The sequence below is a fragment of the Lytechinus variegatus genome, chromosome 15 (genome assembly GCF_018143015.1).
Source record: "Lytechinus variegatus isolate NC3 chromosome 15, Lvar_3.0, whole genome shotgun sequence".
Classification (NCBI taxonomy): Eukaryota; Metazoa; Echinodermata; class Echinoidea; order Temnopleuroida; family Toxopneustidae; genus Lytechinus; species Lytechinus variegatus.
Genome location: NC_054754.1, coordinates 3,789,621 through 3,815,294, shown reverse-complemented (window position 1 = coordinate 3,815,294; position 25,674 = coordinate 3,789,621). Strand labels below are relative to the sequence as shown.

The 25,674-nt window shown below is 35.9% G+C and overlaps 1 protein-coding gene and 1 long non-coding RNA gene across 4 annotated transcripts in view; both read left to right on the top strand.

Annotated features, from left to right (window-relative positions):
• The first annotated feature begins 279 nt into the window (after nt 1–279).
• On the top strand, nt 280–5,250 carry LOC121428756. The gene is made up of 4 exons (XR_005971832.1): nt 280–635; nt 1,554–1,714; nt 2,093–2,169; nt 3,467–5,250. It is a non-coding gene; the product is annotated as an uncharacterized LOC121428756 (long non-coding RNA).
• Nucleotides 5,251–11,321: 6,071 nt separating this feature from the next.
• Nucleotides 11,322–25,674, top strand: part of LOC121428817 (serine/threonine-protein kinase Nek7-like) — a 41,451-nt gene continuing 27,098 nt past the window's right edge. Inside the window, exons 1-2 of one of the 3 annotated variants that reach the window (XM_041625666.1) lie at nt 11,322–11,756; nt 24,113–24,231. In XM_041625666.1, coding sequence (XP_041481600.1) covers nt 24,207–24,231 — 25 coding nt within the window. In that variant the 5' untranslated portion in view covers nt 11,322–11,756; nt 24,113–24,206. Of the gene's footprint in view, nt 11,757–13,389; nt 13,401–24,112; nt 24,232–25,674 lie in introns of those variants that run through there. The other 2 variants (XM_041625664.1, XM_041625665.1) reach the window with 2 other exon arrangements.

Here is a 25,674-nt window from a genome sequence, read left to right as displayed (position 1 = left end):
TATTCCTGGTCTACTGAGGTGTTTTTAATTTGATAAGTGCCCCTTTCCCAACAATAATTAAGATGAATATTTTTATTAGATAATGTTGAGATGTGAGCCCCCATCTTGAATGGATGTGGTGTTTGTTTTTATTAACTTGGAAATGCAGTCACTATCTGAAGCATATGTCACATTTATCCCATCAAAATAACATTAAGAATATTTCCAATTCATTTTTTTTCTTTTTTGCACATTTTATTTGTTTTTTATAATTTTATTATTATTTTTTTACAGGGCTACTGGAAGAAGTCACTTCGCAACAGATTCAGGAATTGCAGGAAATGTCATGAACGTGATAATCCATTAGGACAAATGGAAGCAAAGAAAGGGGACTACACCCAAACCAGACAAAGCTGCAGGCAAACACATGTATGGCATAAAGAAAGTACCTTCCTGCATCCCCAGAAAGTGAGGATGAAGAAACGATCAATGCTCACATCAAGATGCTTCAGAATGAATCCAGAAAAACAAGACAGGACAGCTTGATGATAGACAATCTACTAACTTATGCCCATAGGCACAAGGGTATCATCAACAGCAACTGGACTGAATCCTACTTGAAGGATATGTACCCTTACCTTTTCCATGAAGATGAGGTAAGTTCAAATCAGCGTTAATACAGATCAAGAAACTTCAAGAATCTATCATTAGATTAACGTGTAACAAGGGTCTATTCTTGCAATAAGCAAGTCCATGCTTAACCCTAAACAGGCCGGGGGGGGGGGGGGTTGAATGAACCCCCCCCCCGGCCACAGAACAGCCAAAAAAAACCCGGCCTAGTTAGGGTTAACTAGAATTGGAGCTATAAGTTTTATAGAAATGGGTATGTTCACATTTCTAGGATCATGCAATCACATTCTGTATTTTAACCTAGTTTATTAGTATCCATCTTTGAAATAATCAATAAATTGTGTGAAAACATAATATTTAGAAAGTTTGAAATTTTAATCTTTATCTGATCTCAATCATATCATGTCTGTTGATCGAGAAGAATCTAAAGGTCCTACCATTTCACACTCAATGCAGTAAGTAGCGTGTACAGGCTTAAAATTATGATAGTTAAAGGAGATCAAAATTTGCAAAGTACTAAAATTTACAAGAGCAAAATATTTACTCTTCGTTCTTAATTAATAGAATTTTTGTTCTTGCTGACAAGTAAGGGACAATTTCACTGAGCATCTCATATGCAAAAACTTATCTTTGTGAATGGGTTAAGTGATAGGCCCATTTCAAGAACTGTATGTAATTGTTCACCAATAAATTTCCATATGAATTCAATACATTGATTATTGTATATATAGAATGAAAGTGATTCCAACTCGTGGAGACAAAGAAAGACTGGAGTCAGTTGGGTCATTTTATCAAGAGTGTAGAGATTTGCACATAGTCTTCAAAATTATTCTTGATTGAGCCATTTTTTACACACCTATTCTTTTTCTTTTTTTTTCACGCAGAGAAACATAAGACTGCCCTGTTTAAATTCCCTCTTTATTCTTTTCATTTGATGTTGAAAGAGTTTGAGAGACTGTCAGAGGACCCAACTAAGCAGAAGTTGGAAGCAGGACATTTGAATATGCTGATCCATTACTAGAGATATGCAAGACTCCCAAGCAAGGTTTGGAGCTCAAACACCTGATCTTGGCTGCAGCAGCAGAAAATGAAGACACCAGGAAAAGTATGTTATTGAGATGTTTGATAAGGAGTGGGTTTGCAATAATTTTATTCTTGGGAGGAAAACTTTGAAAATGGTTAAAGAGTTACTTTACTTGCCCCCCCCCCCCCCCCGAGTTTTACCAGCCCCAAATCCATATACCCCATTTTAATTTCAAGAGAGAGAAAGACAATAATTACATGGCTCCAAAGTGTACTCTTCTATTTATACCTGATGTGCAATTCAAATGGTTAAAGAAGGATGACCCAGGCCAGTTGGTCAAAATGTATATTGTATACTGTATATTTTTAATATTTCTGAATGGACAACCACAAAAATACTGATATTCTGGAGTTCGATTTACATTGCTTGAGTTTAGTCTTCATTTTTTTTTCTTTGCAGTGATCAAATCATGTGGAGCACTTCTGTTGATTCCTACTATTTTTGGAGAGAAGGCATTGCTTTGTCAGCATAGCCAGGTAAGTTTGATGCTTAAAATTCATTTAAGGTTTATACAAATATCAGCAGAATTTTGAGTGAGTGAGTGAAGCTGTCGCAGGCAACTGACAGGCCATATGAGACCTGGCACCACAAAACTCTTAAAAAGTCAGAAGAAATAGATATTGGATTTAATCTCTCTTTTAACACAGGAAATTCTAATAAGTTTTGAAATGATGTATTACTCACTATCACAGTGAGATCCTAACCTTCGAAAGATTAAGAAAAGAACATTGCCTACCATAGAATTCTACTTATGAGAATAAGGGATTAGATTTTGCCCATTTGATTAAGTATTTTGATTGCTAACTTTTGTTTAGCATCAATGTAAAGAAGATTACACATCAGTATAATTTTCATGATAATTGATTTATTGAATCTCAAATTATCTCCAGAGTTGATTCATAAATTGAGAACATCCTCCTGAAGCCTATAAACCAATATCACACCAGGGTTTAATTCATAGGGGTTTAAAGTGAAGAGTAGGTCCTATATCTTATTTTCACCCCCCCCCCCAAAAAAAAAAAATATTAATTCATTGCTAATATTATTCTAATTGAAAGTTGCAATAATAGTACTTCAGATTTAAAAGGCACTTAGAAATTTTTGAAGTGGCTTAAGAAAAGTATAGGTGAATTCGACTTCACCTCACTGTAACTTGTGGCGGCCATAACTGGGGGGCTTCCAAAAAACAACAAAAGCACTTTCAATGGAGTATGTCATGAGCCAGGTGTGTTGCCATGTCAGTGTTTTTGTTGGGGTGGACTTGTCCTTTAATGAACTTTGACCATCAAAGTCAGCACTGCTGCTATATTGAAATGAGTAATGCAGGCGAGACTGCCAGAGGCGTTCCACTTGTATATAAATGATTTGATGGCTATACAAACTGTTCAACTTGATGTTTTGGTGTTTCCAAGAAAGTAGTACATTTCTCAACTCTGAGTCCAATTTATTCATTTCCATCCATGTAATTTGATAGAGCTTGGATGATAATTCATAGTGAACACTTACTCAACCATGGCTAAGAAATTCTCTATTACAGTTACAATTTTGTAAGTCTTGCGGTTCTTTAGGCTACAATTTGTAAAGTATCAAAGTAAATACTATGGTGTTTCATTTAATATCATACTAGTACATCTTGGACTACAGTACAGTTAGCAGTATATGTATTAGCATAACCTTGAAATTATCATTTTCACTAGGATCAACCAATTTGCCTTGTGTACATTACCAGAAATAAACTAATCAGCATTTCTCACTTATGTTTCCCTTTTTTAGGATAAAAAACGGACCAATCGCCAAAATCATCTACAAAAGTAAGCCCGACAGTGCAGGTCTGACTCTGAGCAGTGATCATGAAAAATTCACGGAAATTCTGCAATCATCCTATATTACAGCAGAGAATGAAGTCATTTATGAGAAAACCACCTACCTCATGTCAGCAGTCTCTCTGCTTATGTCGGCCCATTATGTATTCAACTGATCATACACCCCCAAGATGGGTAACACCCTCACATTCATTCAGAAGATTCTGATGAACATAGATTCCACATCTCAACCCTCATCCAAGGTCGTAAGAAGCCTGTATGACTTAAATGCTGTCCGAAATGCTGATGCCAGTAGTTCTTCAGTTTAATAGAAATTAATTACTTGGGTGATGCTACTGCAACACAGCTGATCACACTTTCTCTACGTGCAATCACCTTAGGTGTTGTATCTGTCTTTTATGTGCAAAATAGATTGAAATAGATACGACAGGTTGACCGTGAATTTAGACATCAAGTATGTGCATTATTTCGCTTTGCTTCAGTACAATTTCAGTGGCCCTTGAATTGGAAATCTTTTCATATCCCAAGAATTACATATAAATGCTTAATGAAATTTTTGTCACAGATAAAATAGGATTTTGCACACACAAAAAAGAAAAGATATTTGGACCCAAAATTTTTACAGATCAGATGGTCAACAATTTTTTTTTTTTTTTGGGGGGGAATTGAAGACTAAGCTATTCATATTCTACTTTTTGATTTTTGTACACATTTTGTTACTGTACATGTAAATAAGTTTAACACCACAAATTTGAAGAATTACAACATTTTAAAGGTTCTCTATGGAATTTTAGTTAGTTTGTAAGTTTCAAGCAACTTAGTATTTAATTCCAAGAATTATACAAAGGCACTTTTCAAGATTATGGCTTCCAACATCAGTACATGATGGAAACAATTCTCAATGTTTACATTTATTGAGATGGTAAGCACATGCAACTGATTTGAAACTAATTTTATAAATTTGACAAAGCAATGCCATTAATTTTAAGCCAATCTGCACACTTCCAAGCATGTCAAAGGTATTGCTTAATAGCCCAATCACCACAATTATCATTGCCTTTAAAAAAAATTGCACAAATATATTTAAATAGAAAAGGTCAGTATCTGCTTGAAGATACAGCTGCTATAGGAGGCAGATTTTGCGGAAAATACCAGGGCTTCACAGTGAGAGAATGGGGGATTCTGCGAAGTGCTTTAAGAATTAATTGAGAATCCAAATTGCACATTTTGAAATTGTCTTTTGTACTATTAGTAGTAAAATATTTTTGTGGGTTTTCCTACAGCAAAAATTGACATTTGGGGAATTCCCGTGTCATGCATGGGGATTCTTAAATTTAAATTGTGTTTGTACGTATGCTTAAGTTTGAAAAATTGACGTTTTGTGACAGCTTTATCTTTGTTTAGTCGGTTAAACCATGTTGCCAATCAGTTATAAAATCTATCACTCTCTCTTGATAGTTTTATTTTTTATTTGATGAGAGGTAGCAGTGCACTTATTTACATGTTTGGTGACTGGATTCTATGCTTGAGAATAGATTTTATTATAGAAAGAAATGCACAGCAACCATAATTATTTTTCAAGTAAACTCTTAAACATTTATCCCATGAAACACATTTCTGTCTGTTGTGGTTACATCACGGATGCATAATGGTCACTTTTGTTTTGGTAATATTGATGGTGACTCCGGAGATTTATTGTTGAGAGGAAATAAATCAGATGGCATGTACAATGCATTTATACATTCTAGTTCTTTTGCTTTAACTGATTGTGATGTGTCTGTTAAGTTAGCATTAGGCTATTGATCTGTTGGTTGTAGGTCCATCATAATCGGCACATCTAAAGCATGCAATGAGACTTCCTGATCCATTCAATTTTGCTGATGATCATGTTTACTTGGAAAATGTTATTAATCGTTTTTGGGAAAGCCCCTATGATGACAACAGACCATTTATTTTATTTGGCATCATTTTACACCCTTTTCTTTTGGTTTAATTATCACATATGTATTTGACTCATTTTCAGTTAAGTCGCCTTGACTCACTTCTTCATACATGAAGTGAGTCAAGAGGCTTGATCTACGAACAGAAGTAATGACTCGTTTAAGTAAAACCATCTGAGTCATGTGACTCACCTAGGCAAAAAGTGAGTCACCCTGACTCATCATTGATGAGTCACTGGTTTGTCCGTATAACGACACACTAGAAGGATCACATGAGTCACCGTGACTCATTCCAAACGAGTCTGAGTCTTACTGACTCACTTCAAACGAGTCAATGTGACTCATTTAAAGTGAGTCTTGCGATTATATGAGTCACCACGACTCATTAAAAATGAGTCTGCGTCTTAATGACTCACTTTAAATGAGTCAGGTGACTCATTTGAAGTGAGTCTTTAGATTATGTGAGTCACCATGACTCATTACAAATGAGTCTGCAAGGCAAAGATGAGTCACTATGATACATTAAAAATGAGTCTTCTATGATCAGACTCATCTTTAATGAGTCATGGTGACTCACATATTCGTAAGTGTTTCGCTATACGGACAAACTGGTGACTCGCCAAAGTGAGTCAAGGTGACTCACTTTTTTTTGTGGGTGTACCCTCTATATTGGATCGCGCTTTAGCGTTGGCTACTGGCAAATTGAGTATAATTCTTAAATTACAAATGTACAAGATCAAGATTGTTTTTTTTTATGTTCATCTTGTATTAAGGGGTTGGAATATATTCCGGGGGAGGGGGGTACTTCCATTGACGAGTGGATATACACGCGCGACCATGAGGTCTCGAAAAACACCCTATAAACAAGTATTTTCCATATTCTGAAAATGCCCCTCTTAACACGTATCGGCGTGTGATATCATATCCTTAACAACTTTAGTATTGGAAACAAAACGATACTCTTGGCGAGAATTCCATGAATTGAACCCCTAAACAAGTATAGTGATATTTTAATTGTTATGTCGCGGACGTTGGTTGACGGTTTTACCTCTACCTATAAGGTTATACATCATTTGGTTTAGTACGGTAATATAATTATAAGGTCCACCTCCGCGGCATGGGGAGGGCGGCACCAGCAAAATTATAGTGAGCGCGCGAAGCGCGCTCAATTGCCAGGTATACCGACCTAAGTAATAGTGACATTTCATGGACAGTGTCATTAAATGGATGTGTATCACACTGATCACATAATGCGAGCGCAAAGCGCTAGCTGAAAATTTTCCTTATATTCAGAACTAAAAATGGACATTATAAGCAAATTTTTCTAATCATGATACGTACATGTCTTGCAAAACAAACAATGCGAGTGAGAAGCACGAGTTGAAATTTTTGTATATATTAACCTCAAACAGGGACATTTTAAGGACAATATTTTTGGAATCTTTTAAGAGTATACATGCCTCACCATAGTCATCTAATGCGAGTGCGAAGTGTATGCTTATTTTGTTAGAATTACATCTTAACACATTAAGCACCTTTTTTAGTCATTGTAAATCATGATTATCATACGCATCTCACTAATCAAATAATTATTGCGAGCGGGAAGCGCGAGCTGGAAATTTACTTAATTCAGATCTGAAGAGGGGAATTCTAAAGATTGTTCATTGGAATTCTCGAAGACCATGCATATTTTGCTAACCACATGATGCGAGCGCGAAGCGCAAGCTGAATATATTTGATATTCAGATCAGAAAAAGTTACATTATAAGTTACAATATTTACACTTACTGAATATCTTTTTTTTCAAAAATTCAGCGCATGTCTTCTGTGGGTGAGTGAGGGTGTGAGTGTGTGCACGTGCGCGTGTGGAGGTGCCGCTGCCGAGTGGTCTAAGGCGCCTGGTTGTACATGGAAAGTCCGGGATTCGATCCCCAGCCGCGGCACCTATGCCCGTGAGCAAAGCAATTATTGTACAATTCTCTTTTAAGCTGCTTTCAAATAAATGGAAATGCTATATGCATTATAGGTACCTTGGTGTGCACTTGTTTAAAAAAGTATGTGTGTGTGTGAGTGAGGGGTGGTGTGAGGGTGTGTGTGATCAAGCTTTTATACGAACTGAGATTTTTTTATTCAGAAATATAATGTTTACAGCAATAGGTGGCGCTATACAATTTATGTGTCGTTACGTTCCCTAATTAACTTTGTCCACAGGTACTGGAATGATCACAGCGACTTCACATGACGAATTAACAATACAACGATTTGCTAATATATTTATTCAGAGAAAGAAGTTCGAGTTGTATTACATTGACGATAAGGTATTTTTTTTTGTTTTAATCTCAGTCAAAAAGGCATGAAAGTACTTTTACAAAACACATGAGCAAGCAGAGCAACAATAGACTTTCTTTATTCAGATATTCAATACAAACTGAAAAGAAAAACATTAGGCCAGAAGCTAAGAGTAGAATCAAGAACAATATATTTTTTTTTTTATCATGATCATAACATTTTTTAATGATTTTATAATTTGGGCCTATATGTAATTTGAAATTAGAATGAATGTGAAGTTACGAAAATTATTACTATTCATTTTTATTATCATTAATATCAATATTATTACGTATGATGATTATTGTTACTATATTATTACCAAATCAACAATAATAATAATATATTATTGTAGACAATGTATTGTTATTATCATTTTCACCATCATTATAATTAGGCCTATAATTATCATCCTTATAGTAGTATTATCATCATTATTATTACTATTATTATTGTTGTTGTTGATGATGTTTTTGTTTTGTTGTTGTTTTCACGGCCGTACACCGCATCATTTTTTCGGTTGGGGGGCGGGGGCAAAAAAAAGAGAAGTCTCAATAAAGAAAAAACTTAAATTGAGTTCAAAACAACCGATAACGAGAAGATAATTTCTATTACCCTCAATTATTTAGCGTTATACACGTTTACATGACATATGAATAAGAGATACGACATATTTATTTTGTAAAGGACAATTGAAAGTGATTGGTGTAATATCTTTTTCAAGAACACCGGATGTTTTTGAGTAATTGTTTAATAATAATAAAAATATTGATAATAATGGTGATAATGATGATGATAATGATAATAATAATAATAATAATGTACTTCTTATATAGCGCATTTCAAGGAGTCTCAATGCACTTAATAGAAATAAAATCATAAATTAGAACAGTTTGAAATTACTGAACTCTTAAATAATATACATCAGCATTTATCAATTATATATATGTATGGAATAATCTAATTGAATGCTGCATTAATAATGATATAATATTCCGCATTTATATAGCGCTTAATACATCGGAACGACGTCTTTAAGCGCTTTACAGACATATCATTGCCCCGGGTCAAACAATAAAAAAAAAAGAAGAAATATAGTGAGTGAGGGACATCATCGATTCTCTCATTTGCCTGTGGCTAAATTATTGTGCATATAACTCTTGTAAAAAATAAGCGAAACTTAAAATGTCATAACTTTTTTATTTCACATTTGATTTTGATGAAATTTTCAGAAAGGTAAGGGGACCACAGGGGCGGATCCAGCCTTCGCCAATTGGGGGGATTTTTTTTTTCAGCCATATGTTAATCCCTGATCGGCCGCTCATCGATGCTTTTTATTTGTTTCATTGAACGGATAGCCCTCATGGTCACTTCTTAGCTTTATTCTTATAAATCAACATAAATATATATATCATAATCCTTATTTATGCGAGCGCGAAGCGCGAGCAAATCATTTTTTGGGGAGGGGAATTTTATGAATTTTTCCTAACATTTGAACATTCTGGGCAATGTTTTTTATCCTGAAAAAGATGTGTATGCAACTAAATAATTACTACGAACGCGAAGTGCGAGCAGAAATGAACTGATGAAAAATGTATTTGTTATATACTGCTTGCAGTTAGCCATGAAGACGTTACATATATCAACAATCAATTAATGCAAGCGCGAAACGCTAGCTGATTTTTTTTTTATTTCTACCTAAAGAATGGAAATTTTAAGCACTTTTTGTAACTTAAACATAATAGGTATATAACTTAACAATTGATGCGATGCGCGAGCGGTAAGTTTTGAGATTTAGACCTAAAAACGGGACACTATTCTTGTTTTGTATATTATGAAAAGGATGAGTAATTGGGGATCTTCCGTACATTAATAATGCGAGTGCAAAGTGCAGCCAAATATTATACGTCTAATTTGAACTGATCGAAAAGGAACTTCTTTAGGACTGCCTTGCACGTAGCCATGAAGACGTTATAAAAATTTGGCATTTCTAAAAGAATCGAAAATGTTAATCAATTTTCGTAATCGTGAACAGTGTAGCTATATAACTAAATAATTGATGCAAGCGAAGCGCGAGCAGAAAAATTCTAGACCTAAAAACGGGACCCTATTCATGTTTTGTAAATCATGAAAAGGATGAGTAATAGGGATCTTTCTACATTAATAATGTGAGCACAAAGTTTTTGATATTGTGATCTGAAACTGGATAATGATTTAAGTATAGAGAACGAGTTGAATATCTGAATAAACATGCGCGTGTTTCAGATTTAGACCAAGAATATAGGCATTTTACATATCTTTTATCATGAAAAATCAGAGCGAGCGCGAAGCGCGAGCTTAAATGATATTCCGATCAGAAAAAAAGAGTCCATTTCAGCTATACATTTCAAGCACATAGGAAAATTGTGAGGGGGATATGGATAGCACTTAATAAAAAGCTGATATTTTTCATTATTATTTGAGTTTTGACATAGGACCGGGACATCCTTAGGACATGTCATATGAAAATAATGACTATCTTCCTATTCCTCTTGCTATATAAGCGCGAGATGAAACAAAAGGGTAATTTTAATCATTAAATCAATATCTTATTTATTAATGCCTAATGAGGGTGAGAAATCTGATGATTTTATGGCCTAAAAACTGCAAATTTCAAGCACTTTTGTAATCATGAATAGATGATGCATCAGTTATAATATTTTTTAACCATTAATGCGAGCGCAAATCGAGAGCCAAAATCTTTGATAAACAGTCATGAAAATCAATATTGAGACATAATTTGCCAATCAAAATGCGAGCGAGTAGCGCTATCTGATACTTTTTGACAATCAGGCTTGAAAAGGGATATTTTTCAAACTAAATGGAATACACGAAGATGATAGATACTTAATCATGTTAATAAATCGAAATTTGCGAGCGCTCAGCGCGAGCAGAAAATTTTCAGCTCATGAAGCTGTCATTTTTACAGAGCACTTTTTAAAAATCAGTTTGTAAATCAAACAAAATAATGTAAGTTCGATTTCCGAGGTGAAATGTGTAATGTATATTGACTTCCAAATTTGATATTTAAGCTCCTTATTGAACAATTATCTAACAGACAATGAGCGCGAAGCGCAACCGAGAATTTTATATGGTGACATAAAATATTCTTTTTGTAATCCAAGTCTTCCCCTTATCTTATTTTCTTCACTCTGGCAAATTTGACGAGCAAAAAGGAGAAAAGAAAAGGTTTTCATCCAAATGTAGGGTCATTTAGTCCAAAATACATGTACTTCGAATGTGAATGATGCATTTATTTCCATCATAAAAGACCAAAACTAGTAGGGGGACATTTGATATTGGTAGGGGGGACACGTCCCCCTGGGATTTCCGCCCCAGTCAATTACCACAGGGTCAATTACAATCCCAGGAAACTTTTAACTTGTCAAGATTGATGTAACTCTTGAAATTTTGGACAATGTTGACGCCCTCAACGTTCATTACATTTTGTTGACATTGCGTGAGTTGGTGTTGCGGACAGACGCCACCGAAGCTAGTGAACGCTATCATCGGCTCAAAAACTGATATATTTGTGAGTTCTCAAGACTTAAACTGAAAGAAAACCCTGCCTAACAATAGCTTAGAAATCTTTGATAACTGGAAGTGGTCTAAATCATTCATGATCACCGTAGTATCACTTCAAAGCTGTATTATTCGCGTCGGGTTTTGCGTCAGAACAGCTCCTGCCGGCTGCCACGGACTACGGAACGGTACGGTACACCGTACATATGCCAGGAGCGCGCCCCGCCAGGTCAGACCAGCTGCACAGCCAGGAGCTCCGGGCCGAGCTAGCCGCTAGTAGTATTTACTCCCTCTCTCTCTCTTGGACTCTGAGACTGAGTCTAACTAATCTATAGTCGTCTAAGGCGTGGAGGAAAGAGGAGCTCTGCCGATTCCTACAAATTACGCACAGAAGCGTTGCCGTTGCCGTTGGTAAGTAAATTAGTCAACACTCATCATCAGATTCAGAGTTCAGACATCCGACAATATAATAAATGATTAAATCAAGACTCTACATCTTTTTTCTTGGTCAGTTAGCTTAGCCTGGCCCACTCACACAACATCATGTTGAACATGCGAGGTTAGTAATACTAACCTCGCACAACGTATGTGATTTCATAGTGGACTTTGACGCTTTCATTCATCTCACGAATGTGAGGGAATGAAACACGCCAAAGTCCTTTCAATATTTCTCCACTATCTGACTATGACTCTTGCAATTGAACATTCATATTTTAAGTTCATTCTAAAAAGGAATTATTTATAAAACTGTTTTTATCGCTTACCTCCAAATGTCAACCATTCAATCCGTCCTTAGTTATCCTTGATACTGCGGTGGAAAGTACGCAAACAATCGAAAATCAATGTTTCCTATCGAACATTCTCGATTCAAGTTGTCAGCGCATAATAGGAAATTGTACCAAAAATCAACAGGTTGCATCTCATGTATATACTTATTGGTAAAGTACGCCATCTTTTGACAAGATGATGATGAAAGTGGATTGAACGAGCAAGAAAATAATGCTGATCGCCTAGAATGCATCTAGCTTGCAAAACTGTAAACAAAGGTACGGTATACCGTAAACAAACAGTAGGCACTTAAGAACCAAGTTTGAAAGGACACTCGTAAAATTACGTCACTCTCGCGATGAACAGACATTAGATCGTGGTCATGCGTGTTCAATACAAACTCTCTGCATGCATGCACTCAGTGTGTATTGAACACGCATGACCACGATCTAATGAATATTCATCGGCGAGAGTGAATAATTTTACAAGTATCCTTTCAAACTTGGTTCTTAAGTGCCTACCGGCTAGTGCTTGTGAATAATATCACGCACCCTCTTTAGGCAAAAATTGATATCCACGCTGATCCAGAGGCATCTACGTGAAGATCAGGAGAAAAATGCTTTTATTTTATTAAAAAAACAGCAAAGAGAAGTCAACAAACGATCCATATGGTTTGGTAAGTGTCATAGCACAATTAGAATCCGTAGCTATGATGTAAAGTCATAGTTATTTGAGCTAAAAAGGTGTGAAAGATTCGCGTGTACCAGGTGCATATGAATCCTTCACACACGAGACGATTTGAAACCATGGGTGAGCCTGGCCCTTGGTGGTCCGAGTGGTCCACAACAATTGCCTTTGGTCATGTTGGGGCCCACTCACACATGCATACGAGATAAGCTATATACTAACCTTGCACAACACATACATCAGTAGAGGCGCACGGCCAATATTGTATTGGAGAATGGAGACTGTCTCCAATGTTGGAGATTATCTCCAATATCAGAGACTTTTGTGAAGAATTTGGGTATCCAATTTCAGAGACGGTCTCCAGTTTTGGAGACCAATTTCCTTTGCTTACATTTGCAGCAAAAGGGTTACCTTGGCAGCAAATAAAAATGAGATAAGCAGATTCCTCATGAAAAATTACCCCTTTTCACCATCTACTTTAAAAATTCACAGTCTACTTTTGTTTTGATAAGGATTTTTGTTGTCAATCACACACAAAACATATGGGCTTCTGACCTCAGTGAGACAAAATTTTGGGTGGAAAAAATCATGCTTTTGTTGGTGTTGTTTCTTTTGTCCTTTTGCAAAGCAAGTCTCCAATTAGACCAAAAGCTTCAGTCTCTGTATTTTGGTTGTTCTGCTGAACTACGTTGGCTCCACTCACCATACATGGACTGAAGAGTTAGGGGCCCGTGGGCTACAGACAACGTATAGTGAACTTTTATAGATCGCGATTTAAAACTGTTTTTTTGAGCGAAAATTCTAATTTCATGTTTTCTATCATCAGGGAAATATAAATAACTTTTTTTTTGACCTGACAGTTTTTCTTGCAAGTTGCCATCTTGAATGACGTCATTATCGTTAATGTCTCGATATATCGCGATTATTATTATTTTTTGTTTATTTTTTTTTTTATAATATTTATTAATCATTCAGTTCAATACAAATCATCGTACAAATACTCCTGGTGTTAACATTTTTACAGTGGATAAATTCATTAACAAAAATTCACCACTTATAACCAATATAAATTTACAAAATCATACAATATAGAAAATTTATTACTCAATACTGATTAAACTGAATGAAATAATAAAAAAAAATGGAAAAGGTTTATAACTAGTATATTAAAACTAGTATCGTTTGTCGTAGTGTATCGTATTATTGTATTCGTATATTGCCTTGTAGGTGTGCTGGTGGAATGCAATATCGATATCACATTCGTAAATTGTTGACGCCCTCTCCGTTCGTTTGTAAATATTTCATAGTTTGGCTGCCATTTGGATCGATTTCGCTGTGCTTTTCCCAACTTAATTTTCATGCATTTTCATCTGCAGTGTATATCGTTTAAACTACTCTTACATGTATGTTATTTTTAATTTGTAGTTTATATATCCTTAGAGTTTAACCTCGATGTGTTATGTAGTCCCAAACTTTGGACTCTGGATTGACAAAAGTGCTGGTGTTATAACAAATGGGGAGCCCTCACGGACACTTTACCGTTTGTGAATGGGGATTACAGTAAAATGTCAGAAATTGTTGAATAAATCCCCAGAAATGACGGTTATTCCTGTCTAGTCTCCAATGTGGGAGATTGTCTCCCCTATTGGAGAGAGTCTCCCATATTGGCCGTGCGCCTCTACTGTACATGTGATGTCAATTTTCATAGTGCATTTTGACGTTTTCAATTGATCACATGAATGTGAGGGAATAAAACACGCCAAAAACTTCTACATCTACCGTACCGGTAGATGTATTCAGTACGTAATTTTCATCAATCAACTTAATTTTAAAACTATATTTGAAATTATTTATAAAAATGATTATTTAACGCTTCCCTCCAAATTTCGGCCAAGATACTCAGTAGAGGCGCACGGCCAATATGGGAGACTCTCACCAATAGGGGAGAAAATCTCCCATATTGGAGAGTTGCTTTGCAAAAGAACAAAAGAAACTACGTTACAAACGCGTGCGTCGGGTAACGTTGGCGAAGAACAATAGGAAACAAGATGGCGGCGTAAACATCGGGCAAGTCTCTTCCGTCTTTTTACAATATTTTTTCTTTTTTTTTTATGAATTATTGTTCAAAAATAACGAGAGTGTAGAAATGTCGGAAATGAAGTTTTATCCCATGTACATGATTTAGGGCTAGATCTTTTAGAAGGAGAGTAGAAATCTTTCAAGTTTTGGCTTCCTTCTTGTGGGTCAATGAGAACGAAGACCTGGCTTCGTATGAGAGTAACCTTACGTTAGTAAATGATTTTTACTCTCTAGAAGCCACCTGGCTATTCAGAAGCCCATTTGTTTTGTGTGTGGATGACAATAAAAATCCTTATTAAAACAAAAGTAGGCAGTGAATTTTTGAAGTAGACGGTGAAAAGGGGTAATTTTACATGAGGGATCTGCCTACATGTATAATATTTTTATTTGCCGCCAAGGTAGTCATTTTGCACCAAATGTAAACAAAGGAAATTGGTCTCCCAAACTGGAGACTGTCTCTGAAATTGGATACCAAAATTATTTACAAAAGTCTCTGATATTGGAGATAATCTCTCTTTTGGGAGATACATGTAGTCTCCCATATTGGCTGTGCGCCTCTACTTATACTCCATCGGAATACTGCGATGGAAATCGTGCAAACAACAATCGAAATGCGAATTTTTCCTATTGTGTGTGTGTATTTGAGTTTTGTCAGACGTGTATTAATCAGATTATTCACATCTGGGACCGACCTTTTAACGTCACCATCTGAAAGACGTGACCAGGGCTTGAACCTCTGCATCAATTTGTAACTTCCCCACAGCTTGGATTACAGGCGCACGCCACAACGCCCAGTAACGTAACAGTCTCGATTCAAGTCGTCGGCGCATAATAGGAAATTACAAGTAAAAAACAATCAACAGGTTGCATCTCATGTAACATTGTATATGGTACTTATAGTTATAGGTACGCCAACTTTTGACAAGATGACGAAGAAAGTGGACTGAACGAGCGAGAAAATAATGTTTAGCGCCTAGAATGCAGCTAGCAGTTCAAGCTTTAGAACCGTAAACAAACCAGCTTATAAATAATATCGCGCGCCCTCTTTAGGCCAAAATTTATTTCCTCGCTGATTGAAGGGCATCCATGTGAAGAACAAAGAACAAAAGAAACAACACCAACAAAAGCGTAATTTTTCCCACCTAAAATTTTTTCTCACTGAGGTCAGGAGCCCATTTGTTTTGTGTGTGGATGACAACAAAAATCCAAGTTTATCAAAACCAATGTGCTTTTATAGGCGATTGTGATCCTATAATGATTGGATCAATATTATGTGAACAAATCAAGGAGAGAATAAAAAGGAGAGGAAGAAGGAAGAGGAAAAGGATATCAGGGTAGGAATTATTTTTTTTAGGGGCTACTATTTTTTACATTGGGGCTACCACTGAATATCTTGGGGCTATTTCCTAATTCATGGGGCTACTTTTTTTTCATCGCATATCAGTAAACCTTTTGACATTCAGAGACTCACTGTGACGCCCAAAACTTAAAAGAACTCAGAACATTATTTCTTGTTTTTCTTGATGTTTTTGGTGCCCTCTGTAAAAGGGTCCTGAAGAGAGACGAACTTCTTCCGCCTGCCTGGCAGCCCCCGGTGGTGGGGGAATGTCCTACAGGCCTTACAATAAACAACAGTGATCCCACCAGCGTCGCCTTCAGCTTCACCCACTTCAGATTCGAGCCAGTCGAGGTCCCAAGACTTTATTGTCGATTGTCTCTGTACAGTTTGTTTCTTTTTCTGTTACTTTTTTGGCTTATCCTTCTCAACAGTATCTCGATTTGGAGAGGCTTCTTGCGCTGGCTCTGGCGGTTTGGCAGAGCCAGGTTGAACTCGAATTAGAAACTTATCCATCTCGCACTCTGATTCAACGATGTCGATAATCAGCGCTGTCACAATCACCAGCTGATCGCATACAATTCTGTGCATGCTTAGTACACATAATATACCGTATGACGCATGTGGTCTTGTTACCAGCTGTGCAGTCTAATCGTGCATGCGTACATGTACATAAGCCATGCGGCAAGTGCGTCAACAATTCTAAAAACCCATTGCTAAAGACTATGCATGCTCCATATCCCATATTGCATTGCGCATTTAAAATCGCGAAGCTTCCGGTGGTACGGAAGGCTCAGATATTGCATCAACCATTCTGGCAAGGGCGATATAAAAGATGAGCTTGCTCCGCCACAGGAGAATGTACATGTAATTATGTGAAGTAATTATACACTGTCAATGGTATTTTATTGGGGCGATTCTAACATAAATAGTCGCCCCAAAGCATTGGGTTTTGAGAATTTTTAGGGGCAATTTGGACTGTCATCGGGGCAAAATCGCCAGTCGCCCCCTTGTAATTCCTACCTGTTTTTTATATCTGTTTTTTTAGTACACGATTTTAGGCTGTCTATAATGTGCGATTGTTGTCTGACCATCCCAAAAAATCCCATTAAATTTCATTAATCCTGTGGAATTTTACGCCCAAATGAAAATTAACTTCTGACCGAAGGTAAGCGTTACTATCGACATCAATACCATCATGAGGGTATTCAATCTAAATCAAAGTCAAACACTTTTTCAGGTCATTAAAGCCTCTGAAATGTCCCAAATACATGTACGTAACATGTGCGAATTCTTGGACTTGCCCTTCTTCATATTACACATGGTGAACCATAAAACTTCTCCACGTTAGTAACAAAATTGTCTTCACCCTTTTGTTTTGTGATTGTCCTTGGTGACAAAGTACCTTTTAACAATGGTTTTTGTCTCACTTGCATAGCAGAGTGAGACTATAGGCGCTGCTTTTCCGACGGCGGCGTCAACACCAAATCTTAACCGAAGCTTACGTTTTTGAAATGACAGCATACCGGTAACTTAGAAAATATATGGACCGAGTTCATGAAACTTGGACATAAGACTAATCAAGTATACATGTAACTGAACATCCTGTGTGCATTTCAGGTCTCATGATCAAGGTCAAAGGTCAATGAACTTTGGCCATAATGGGGGTATCTGTTGAATTACCATCATAACTTTGAAAGTTTATGAATCTGATTCATGAAACTTGGACATAGGAGTAATCAAGTATCACTTAACATCCTATGCGAGTTTCAGGTCAGATGATTAAGGTCAAAGGTCATGTAAGGTCAATGAACTTTGGCCAAATTAGGGGAATTTGTTGAATTACCATCATAACTTTGAAAGTTTATTGGTCTAGTTCATAAAACTTGGACATAAGAGTATTAATCAAGAATCACTGAACATCCTGTACGAATTTCAGGTCACATGACCAAGGTCAAAGGTCAATGAACTTTAGCCATAATGGGGGTATCTGTTGAATTACCATCATAACTCTGGTCTAGTTCATAAAACTTGGACATAAGAGTCATCGAGTATCACTGGACAGGTCACATGGCGAAAGTCAAAGGTCATTTAATTTCGCCATTTTAGAGGTAATTATTTTAGATTACTGTCATAACTTTCAAAATATACATTGTAAAATATGGATATAGGGGTAGTCAAGTATCACTGACAAGTTTTAGGTGACATGATCAAGAGAAATTTATGAGAAACAATACTTTACATTCATATAATATGAGACAATCAAATGACTATCACTTACTTAAAAGTAAAACAGTATTTTCTAGCAAAACTGTATTTTTCACAGGACCAAAACTCTGGAATTCTCTGGACAGAGAAATGAAAGAGGCAGCTAGTCTTATACGATTTAAATTACTTCATCAAAAAATTTCTCCTGAATTCTTATTGATTCAATCTAATATTTGTGAACTTCATACTTATCCACGGTAGTATTGATTATTTTTTAAAGTCAATATTTAATTTTGTATATAGTGTAAATACAATGTACATTGTGTTACAGTGTTTATATCTACAGTGTATATGATTTTATAAAATTTTGCTGATTATTTTACTCTATTTGTATCATATTACCCTTGTATAAAGTTTTGATAGGGGGTCTACATTTTACAAGCTCTGCTTTTTAGTAGGCCCCTCCACTTTTTTAATTTCATTGCTACGTTTCAATCCTGCATATGTTATGCATTTTTTTTTTTTATTGTAAACATGATTACGAAATGTACTTTGATGATTGTGGAATATGAATATATCAATAAATAAATAAATAAATAAGGTCAGATATCAATGAATGTACATATAGTGTTGTATCATATGAATGGTGTTTTTGTGAATAATTATGTTATAGTAGTTTTCAAAGTCAGCACTGCTGCTATATTGAATCGCGTGATGCAGGTGAGACCGCCAGAGGCATTCCACTTGTTTTAGAATGAAGCCTTGAAATATAAAAGTGGGCAGTATACACATACATGTATATTCTCAGATAAAATTACAAGAAAATAATAATCATAATAATTCTACTCAGACAATACATCATTAAAATCAAATACTGGTAATGGTTTGCCCTTTGAAAAAGAAAAGAAAAAATCTTTGCTCTATTAAAGTTTTTAGAGCAAAGATGTGTATTTATGGCATGCAAGGAGGTATGGTTTGACAACTTTGACAAAGTGAATACTGCCAGCTGCACTGCGTATAAAAGCTGTGAAATGACTTGAGTCTTAACATGTACTAGGTACTCTCACCTTTAGTGCATGCATTTATTAATTCCCGGAGTGCCTGCATGTATGGCAGTGGTTGCTATGGAGATGGCAAGCATTTCATTAGCAAGCTGTGGATTGAGACAAGTTTTGCATGTGTCCCATTCCCTATAGTGTATACTGTACAGCAGTAGCGTTGATGTTGGGATCCATTTTTAGTGCAGATTTGATATTTTGAGTTCGATGTGTAGATGGGCAGCAATGAATATAAAAGTACATACAAGCTTGATATAATTTATGGTTTTTCTGTTTTTCTTTTCATTCAAATAATTTTTTGTGGTTATTTATTTGTTTTCTTATTCGGTTTGCCTTTTTCCCCATTTACAATCCTTTACCTACGGTACCTGTACTTTCAATTTCTCTTGCAGTAAAAATATGGCAATGGCAACCAGAAATTTGAATAGCACTCTTGTAGATTTTTTTTGCAAAATTTGTGAAAATAGAGGTACATGTACATTTAGTGGTCAGCTTTTTCATGTATGTATGCATGTTCAAGTTGAATCCTGGAATGAGTGTCAAAAGAAAGTTGGCAACTTGGGAGGGGGGGGGGGTACTCGAATTATAACGTGATACCTTTGTACTAGTTACTTTGTACCATGCCGACTTGAAAATAGGGGGGGGGGGGCCTCTGGAACAAAACCTTGGTCCGGAATGGCTCTTGGATCAACAATTGCTATAAAAAATGCAGTGCTCTGGAAAGGACCACATAAAAAAAATGGGGGTCTCTGGAACTCATTAGATCGTACATATGTAGGCCAATCCCCATGGTTGGCAAAGAGACTGCTCAGGAGAAGAATGGACACTTGGACGATTTTTAGAAATGTTCATGCAGGGTACATGGGGACTGGCATTAAAAGATAAATTCCAATTCTGGTAACGATCTCAAAAATTACTTTTTTCAGAATCTAATATAATGACCACCCAAGTGTCTGTGCCAAAGGATTCTGGAAGAAATTGTGTAATTGCTGAGAAATAAGCAAAATAAGCGCTGATTCGGTCACTTCCGTTGGGTCTTTATTCCAGCAATAATAATACACTGTCCCACGTGTGCCTATCTGTGTTGTAGACCTTCAGCGTGAACATTTTTCAGCGTAGATTTCAAGATTTCACAAAGTTCAGTTTATGCAACTGTACCAGATGTAGATCCTCGATGATATACTGACAATTAAAGCCTGGTTTTTGTAGGTCCATGGTTTTACAGACTTTCTCATGAAATTAGTGTTTACTGCAACTACTATTTCTCTTTAATTTGTTGGCATGGGTTTACATTAAGTGCAAATCATAGGAGGAAAGTTGGAGCCTTTGATATTTCTGGGCCCTGTTGTACAAAGAGTACGATTGATCCAATCATTCGCAACTATGGACGGCCAGCAATGTCAACATCTATTATGCATGTTTGTTCAAAATATTTTCTATTATATAATTTATATTCATGCATTCATTTTTTTCTTGAAAATTCACTGCGCTTCTCTTTACAAAAAAGGACATTGTGCAAATTTTTAGGAGAAGAAATTATAACACTGAATACAGATCAATCGTAACTCTTTTTACAACAGGGCCCTGAGATACATTTGGGCAAGTCCAAGAATTCGCGCGCGTTACGTATGGGACATTTCAGAGGCTTTAATGACCTGAAAAATAGTGTTAAATGACTTTGATTAGATTGAATACCCTCATGATGGTAGACATCTAGGAGAAGAATAATCATGCAAAAAATTGTGACATATGATCTTGATCTTGACCTTTTAGAGCGAAAAGATGCGCCGTTACGTATGGGACGCAGAGAAAAGACAATTTTTAATACATTAGTTTCAAATTGAGAATTCTCTGAAAGTATTTCACTTGACAACTTGAAACTTAGTGTGATAGAAGTCTCAATACTATAGTATATTTATGGCAAGTTTCATGTCATAAGCCAAATCCCTCTAATTACAGACTCTAATTAAACAAATTAATGACATGTTACGTATGGGACAGTTACGTATGGGACAATTTGTCCCCATAGAGAACGTACACAATTTTCCCCATAATTCAAAAAATTGAAATAATTTAAAATATGGAAATAACAAAAGAGTTTCTTTCTTTTTAAATGTTCTACTGAGACATATTTGATATCACTGAAGGGGAAATTAGCCATTTCAACCTTTTTATTCCTTGTTTTTCATGGTTTTATGAATTTCTTATGTATTTCTATTGTTTTTATTTTTTCATATTTTTCCATTTTCACATTTTTTGGGCTTCATTTGTATTCATTAATCAGTATTCATAACAAATCAGTGTTTAAAAACTAAAGAAAAGGTAAATAATCATTTTTAGAGCACTCTTCAAATTTGTTTTTCTCCATTCACTTTGTACACAAATCTCCCCATTGACATTGTGTGTAAATGTCCCATACGTAACATGATGTCCCATACGTAACAATTTTTTAATTAACTTTTAATTAAAAAGTAAACTCCATTTTTGAAACTTTTTGTGGTATAACATTTTCATACTTAATAAATTAGAACTTCCCAGAGATGCAACAATACAAGTATTGTATTATGAGAAATAACTTAAAAAAACATCCTCAAAATGTTACGTATGGGACATTCCATCCTTGGACAAGACCTAATTTGCATAATTAATTAGATGACACCACTTTTTTCTGCCAAAAGTAATAAGATGTAAGGGGGTCCATGTCCCACCTATGACTGAATCTCAGAAGTTTTGTTTTCATTTTCTATGAATTTTTATAATTGTCCCATACGTAACGCCCATTTTACTGATTATGCAAATTAGGTGCCCCAAATTAGCATAAATATGCATATTATCAAATTTTTCTTTATGAAATTTTAAAATTCCACATTTGGGCTTTCTTACCCCACCAAAGATAACTTCTTAAATTAAAGATTAAATTTTGCCTTCCAGGGTGACCTTTTCTTGGACTTGCCCATTTGTTTCTATTTTACGTAAGCATTTTTTTATGAGGAAAAAATGGGTTTACATTAAGTGCAAATCATAGGAGGAAAGTTAGAGCCTTTGATATTTCTGGGCCCTGTTGTACAAAGAGTACGATTGATCCAATCATTCGCAACTATGGACGGCCAGCAATGTCAACATCTATTATGCATGTTTGTTCAAAATATTTTCTATTATATAATTTATATTCATGCATTCATTGTTTTCTTGAAAATTCACTGCACTTAATTCTCTTTACAAAAAAGGACATTGTGCAAATTTTTAGGAGAAGAAATTATAACACTGAATACCGATCAATCGTAACTTTTTTTACAACAGGGCCCTGAGATACATTTGTTTCTATTTTACGTAAGCATTTTTTTATGAGGAAAAAATGGGTTTACATTAAGTGCAAATCATAGGAGGAAAGTTAGAGCCTTTGATATTTCTGGGCCCTGTTGTACAAAGAGTACGATTGATCCAATCATTCGCAACTATGGACGGCCAGCAATGTCAACATCTATTATGCATGTTTGTTCAAAATATTTTCTATTATATAATTTATATTCATGCATTCATTGTTTTCTTGAAAATTCACTGCACTTAATTCTCTTTACAAAAAAGGACATTGTGCAAATTTTTTGTAGAAGAAATTATAACACTGAATACCGATCAATCGTAACTCTTTTTACAACAGGGCCCTGAGATACATTTGTTTCTATTTTTCGTAAGCATTTTTTTATGAGGAAAATGTCAAAATCGCTCCCATCAACCCTTTACCTTCCCCTCATATGTTTTATACACAACCCAAAGTGACTCATTAGGTGGTTTCAAACCGCCTCGATCATAAGAATCTCCATTAAATTACGAGAACCTTTTTAGGCTAAAAAATACCCATTAATTATTCCTGCATTCACACCGCCCCGAAACATACTCTTCGGGATAAATTCCTGAAGTTAGGAGCATGCGCAGTAGGGTCTGATAAGCAGGCAAGACGCGATATTAAAAACCACTAGCTCAGCAGCCACCCAAAGCACCCGCGCCCAACTACACGCTAGGCTAAAAGTTCCCATAAATTGCTTTCACATTGCCAAAATACATGTACCTGTGACCTTGGAAAAATCCCCGCGAAAGTTCTTGTAATTTTGCCAAGTACCTACTATTTAGCTGGTATTTTCTTTTGGGGATATTACGTGTAATTTGCTTTCACATTGCCAATATTACCTGGTATTTTCTGATTGGGTAAATTTCCTGATCAGAAAATACATGTACCTGGAACTAATGAACTTTGAGGCGGTCTGAAACCACCTACATGTATACTGTACATGGAGACATACCTAACACTGTTGGGCACCCTTCCCCAGCATTTCATTATGCACTCATTATTCCAGTCTAAGTAGTCTTCCACAGGTCTGTAATGTATTTGATGTACATGGGGGGGGGGGAGGAGTCACCTTTTGTAAAATCCCTGTCTACATTGTGGATGAAAAATATTTTTAATTAATTTTAATTCATTACTTACACTTCTTCAAAGGGTCATCAAATAATGGTACTCGGTTCTTTTCACGAAGTCAAGCATTTTGATATAAATTGCACAATGCAATATGTTTGGGGTCTGCTTTTTCAGCTACATGTATTGAAAGCAATAGGTTTTTTTTTCTCCTATACAGATATCTTCAGTGTGACACTTCACTTAGTTACAAGTGAGCGGTTGGCCATCGATGAGGGAGTTCTGAAAATTATCATCAGAAAAGTTTTGTAACCATGGCTGACTTTGAGCAACCTAGTGGTAAGTAAACTTTTCTATTTCTAGTTGATCCACATAAAAAAGCAGTAAACGGTATCAGGGCTTGAAATAACCAAAGGCCACTCAAGGTCATGGACTCGGATGCCTTCAGAATGGCCTTGATGGCCTTTCAAACATGTAAACTTATGGTGAAAATAAGTATCTTATTGGCTGAATTCTTTGTCCCCCTGTGATAATCCAGTGTATGTGTCCCATTAGGGCTGTCTGTACCAGCCCGAGTTTTAAAATTAGCGCTCTATTTCTGATCCGGAAAATTATCCTGATCTGAACAATCTCAAGGTTATTTGTAATGGAGACACAATTATCGTGCTAATTCGTAGGATTAATCTCAAGATTTTGCAAAATGGCACGCTATTTTACAATTTATCCCGCTAATTTGCAGGTGCAGACACACTCGGGATTATTTCTTCACAGCGTCAGACCATAATAATCGGTGCCTCACTCGAGTAGGAATCACTCTTCTTGCGATGGTGGAGACTGGGTTTCTTCAATCTCGAGATTAATCACAAAGAGGGCTGATCGGGCTAAATTCTCAAGATTGAGCAAACTCAGGCTGGTGCAGCACCGCCTATTGGAAAGTAAAGCGCGTCCCCCCAAAAATGTTCCTCTGACAGAGGGTCGAATTATTTCTAAATGTGGTAGTACATGTATTCACAATTAAATGTACAGGAGTATAAAGCTCATTTCATAATCTAACTTCTATGAAAATTTAATTGGTCTCGCTTCAGCGGTTTTAAATATACACTTTGCATAACAGTGGTGCATTTTAGCCCATTCCAAGTTTGCAACATACAGGATCTGAGCATTGACACTTCCCTAATCCTATCCAGACTCTTCAAATCATAAACTTGGGCATGTTCAGTGGGACAAGAAACTTCAAAAATGAAGTTTGATGATTAAAATGATTTTAAAGGGGAATCAGTGCACCAACTTGAAAGAAATTGTGAATGATGGATGAGTATTGGGGAATCCACAAGCTACACTTTGCGTAGGGGAACTTTACCTGTGATTTTTTTTTACATTTTCATTTAATAAAAGGGTACATTGAATTAACTTAACCTCAGTAATTAAGTAAAAAGAAGGTAATGAAAACAGGAATGCAATATTCTTTGAATTAAGCATGAAACAGACATGAGCTGTTGTCTCCATCATTGTTCATCTCTCATCATCAAACATTAAAGGACAATTAAACCCCCCAAAAAGTTGATTCCAACAAGCATAACACTGAAACTTTCATCAAAATCGGATGGAAAATAAGAAAGTTATGACATTTTAAAATTTCGCTTAATTTCACAAAACAGTTATATTCACATCCTTGTTGGTATGCAAATGAGGAGACTGATGACATGATTGACATCACTCACTCACTATTTCTTTTGTGTTCATCAATTTCAATTCTATATCCTCAATTTTATGTCACCAATA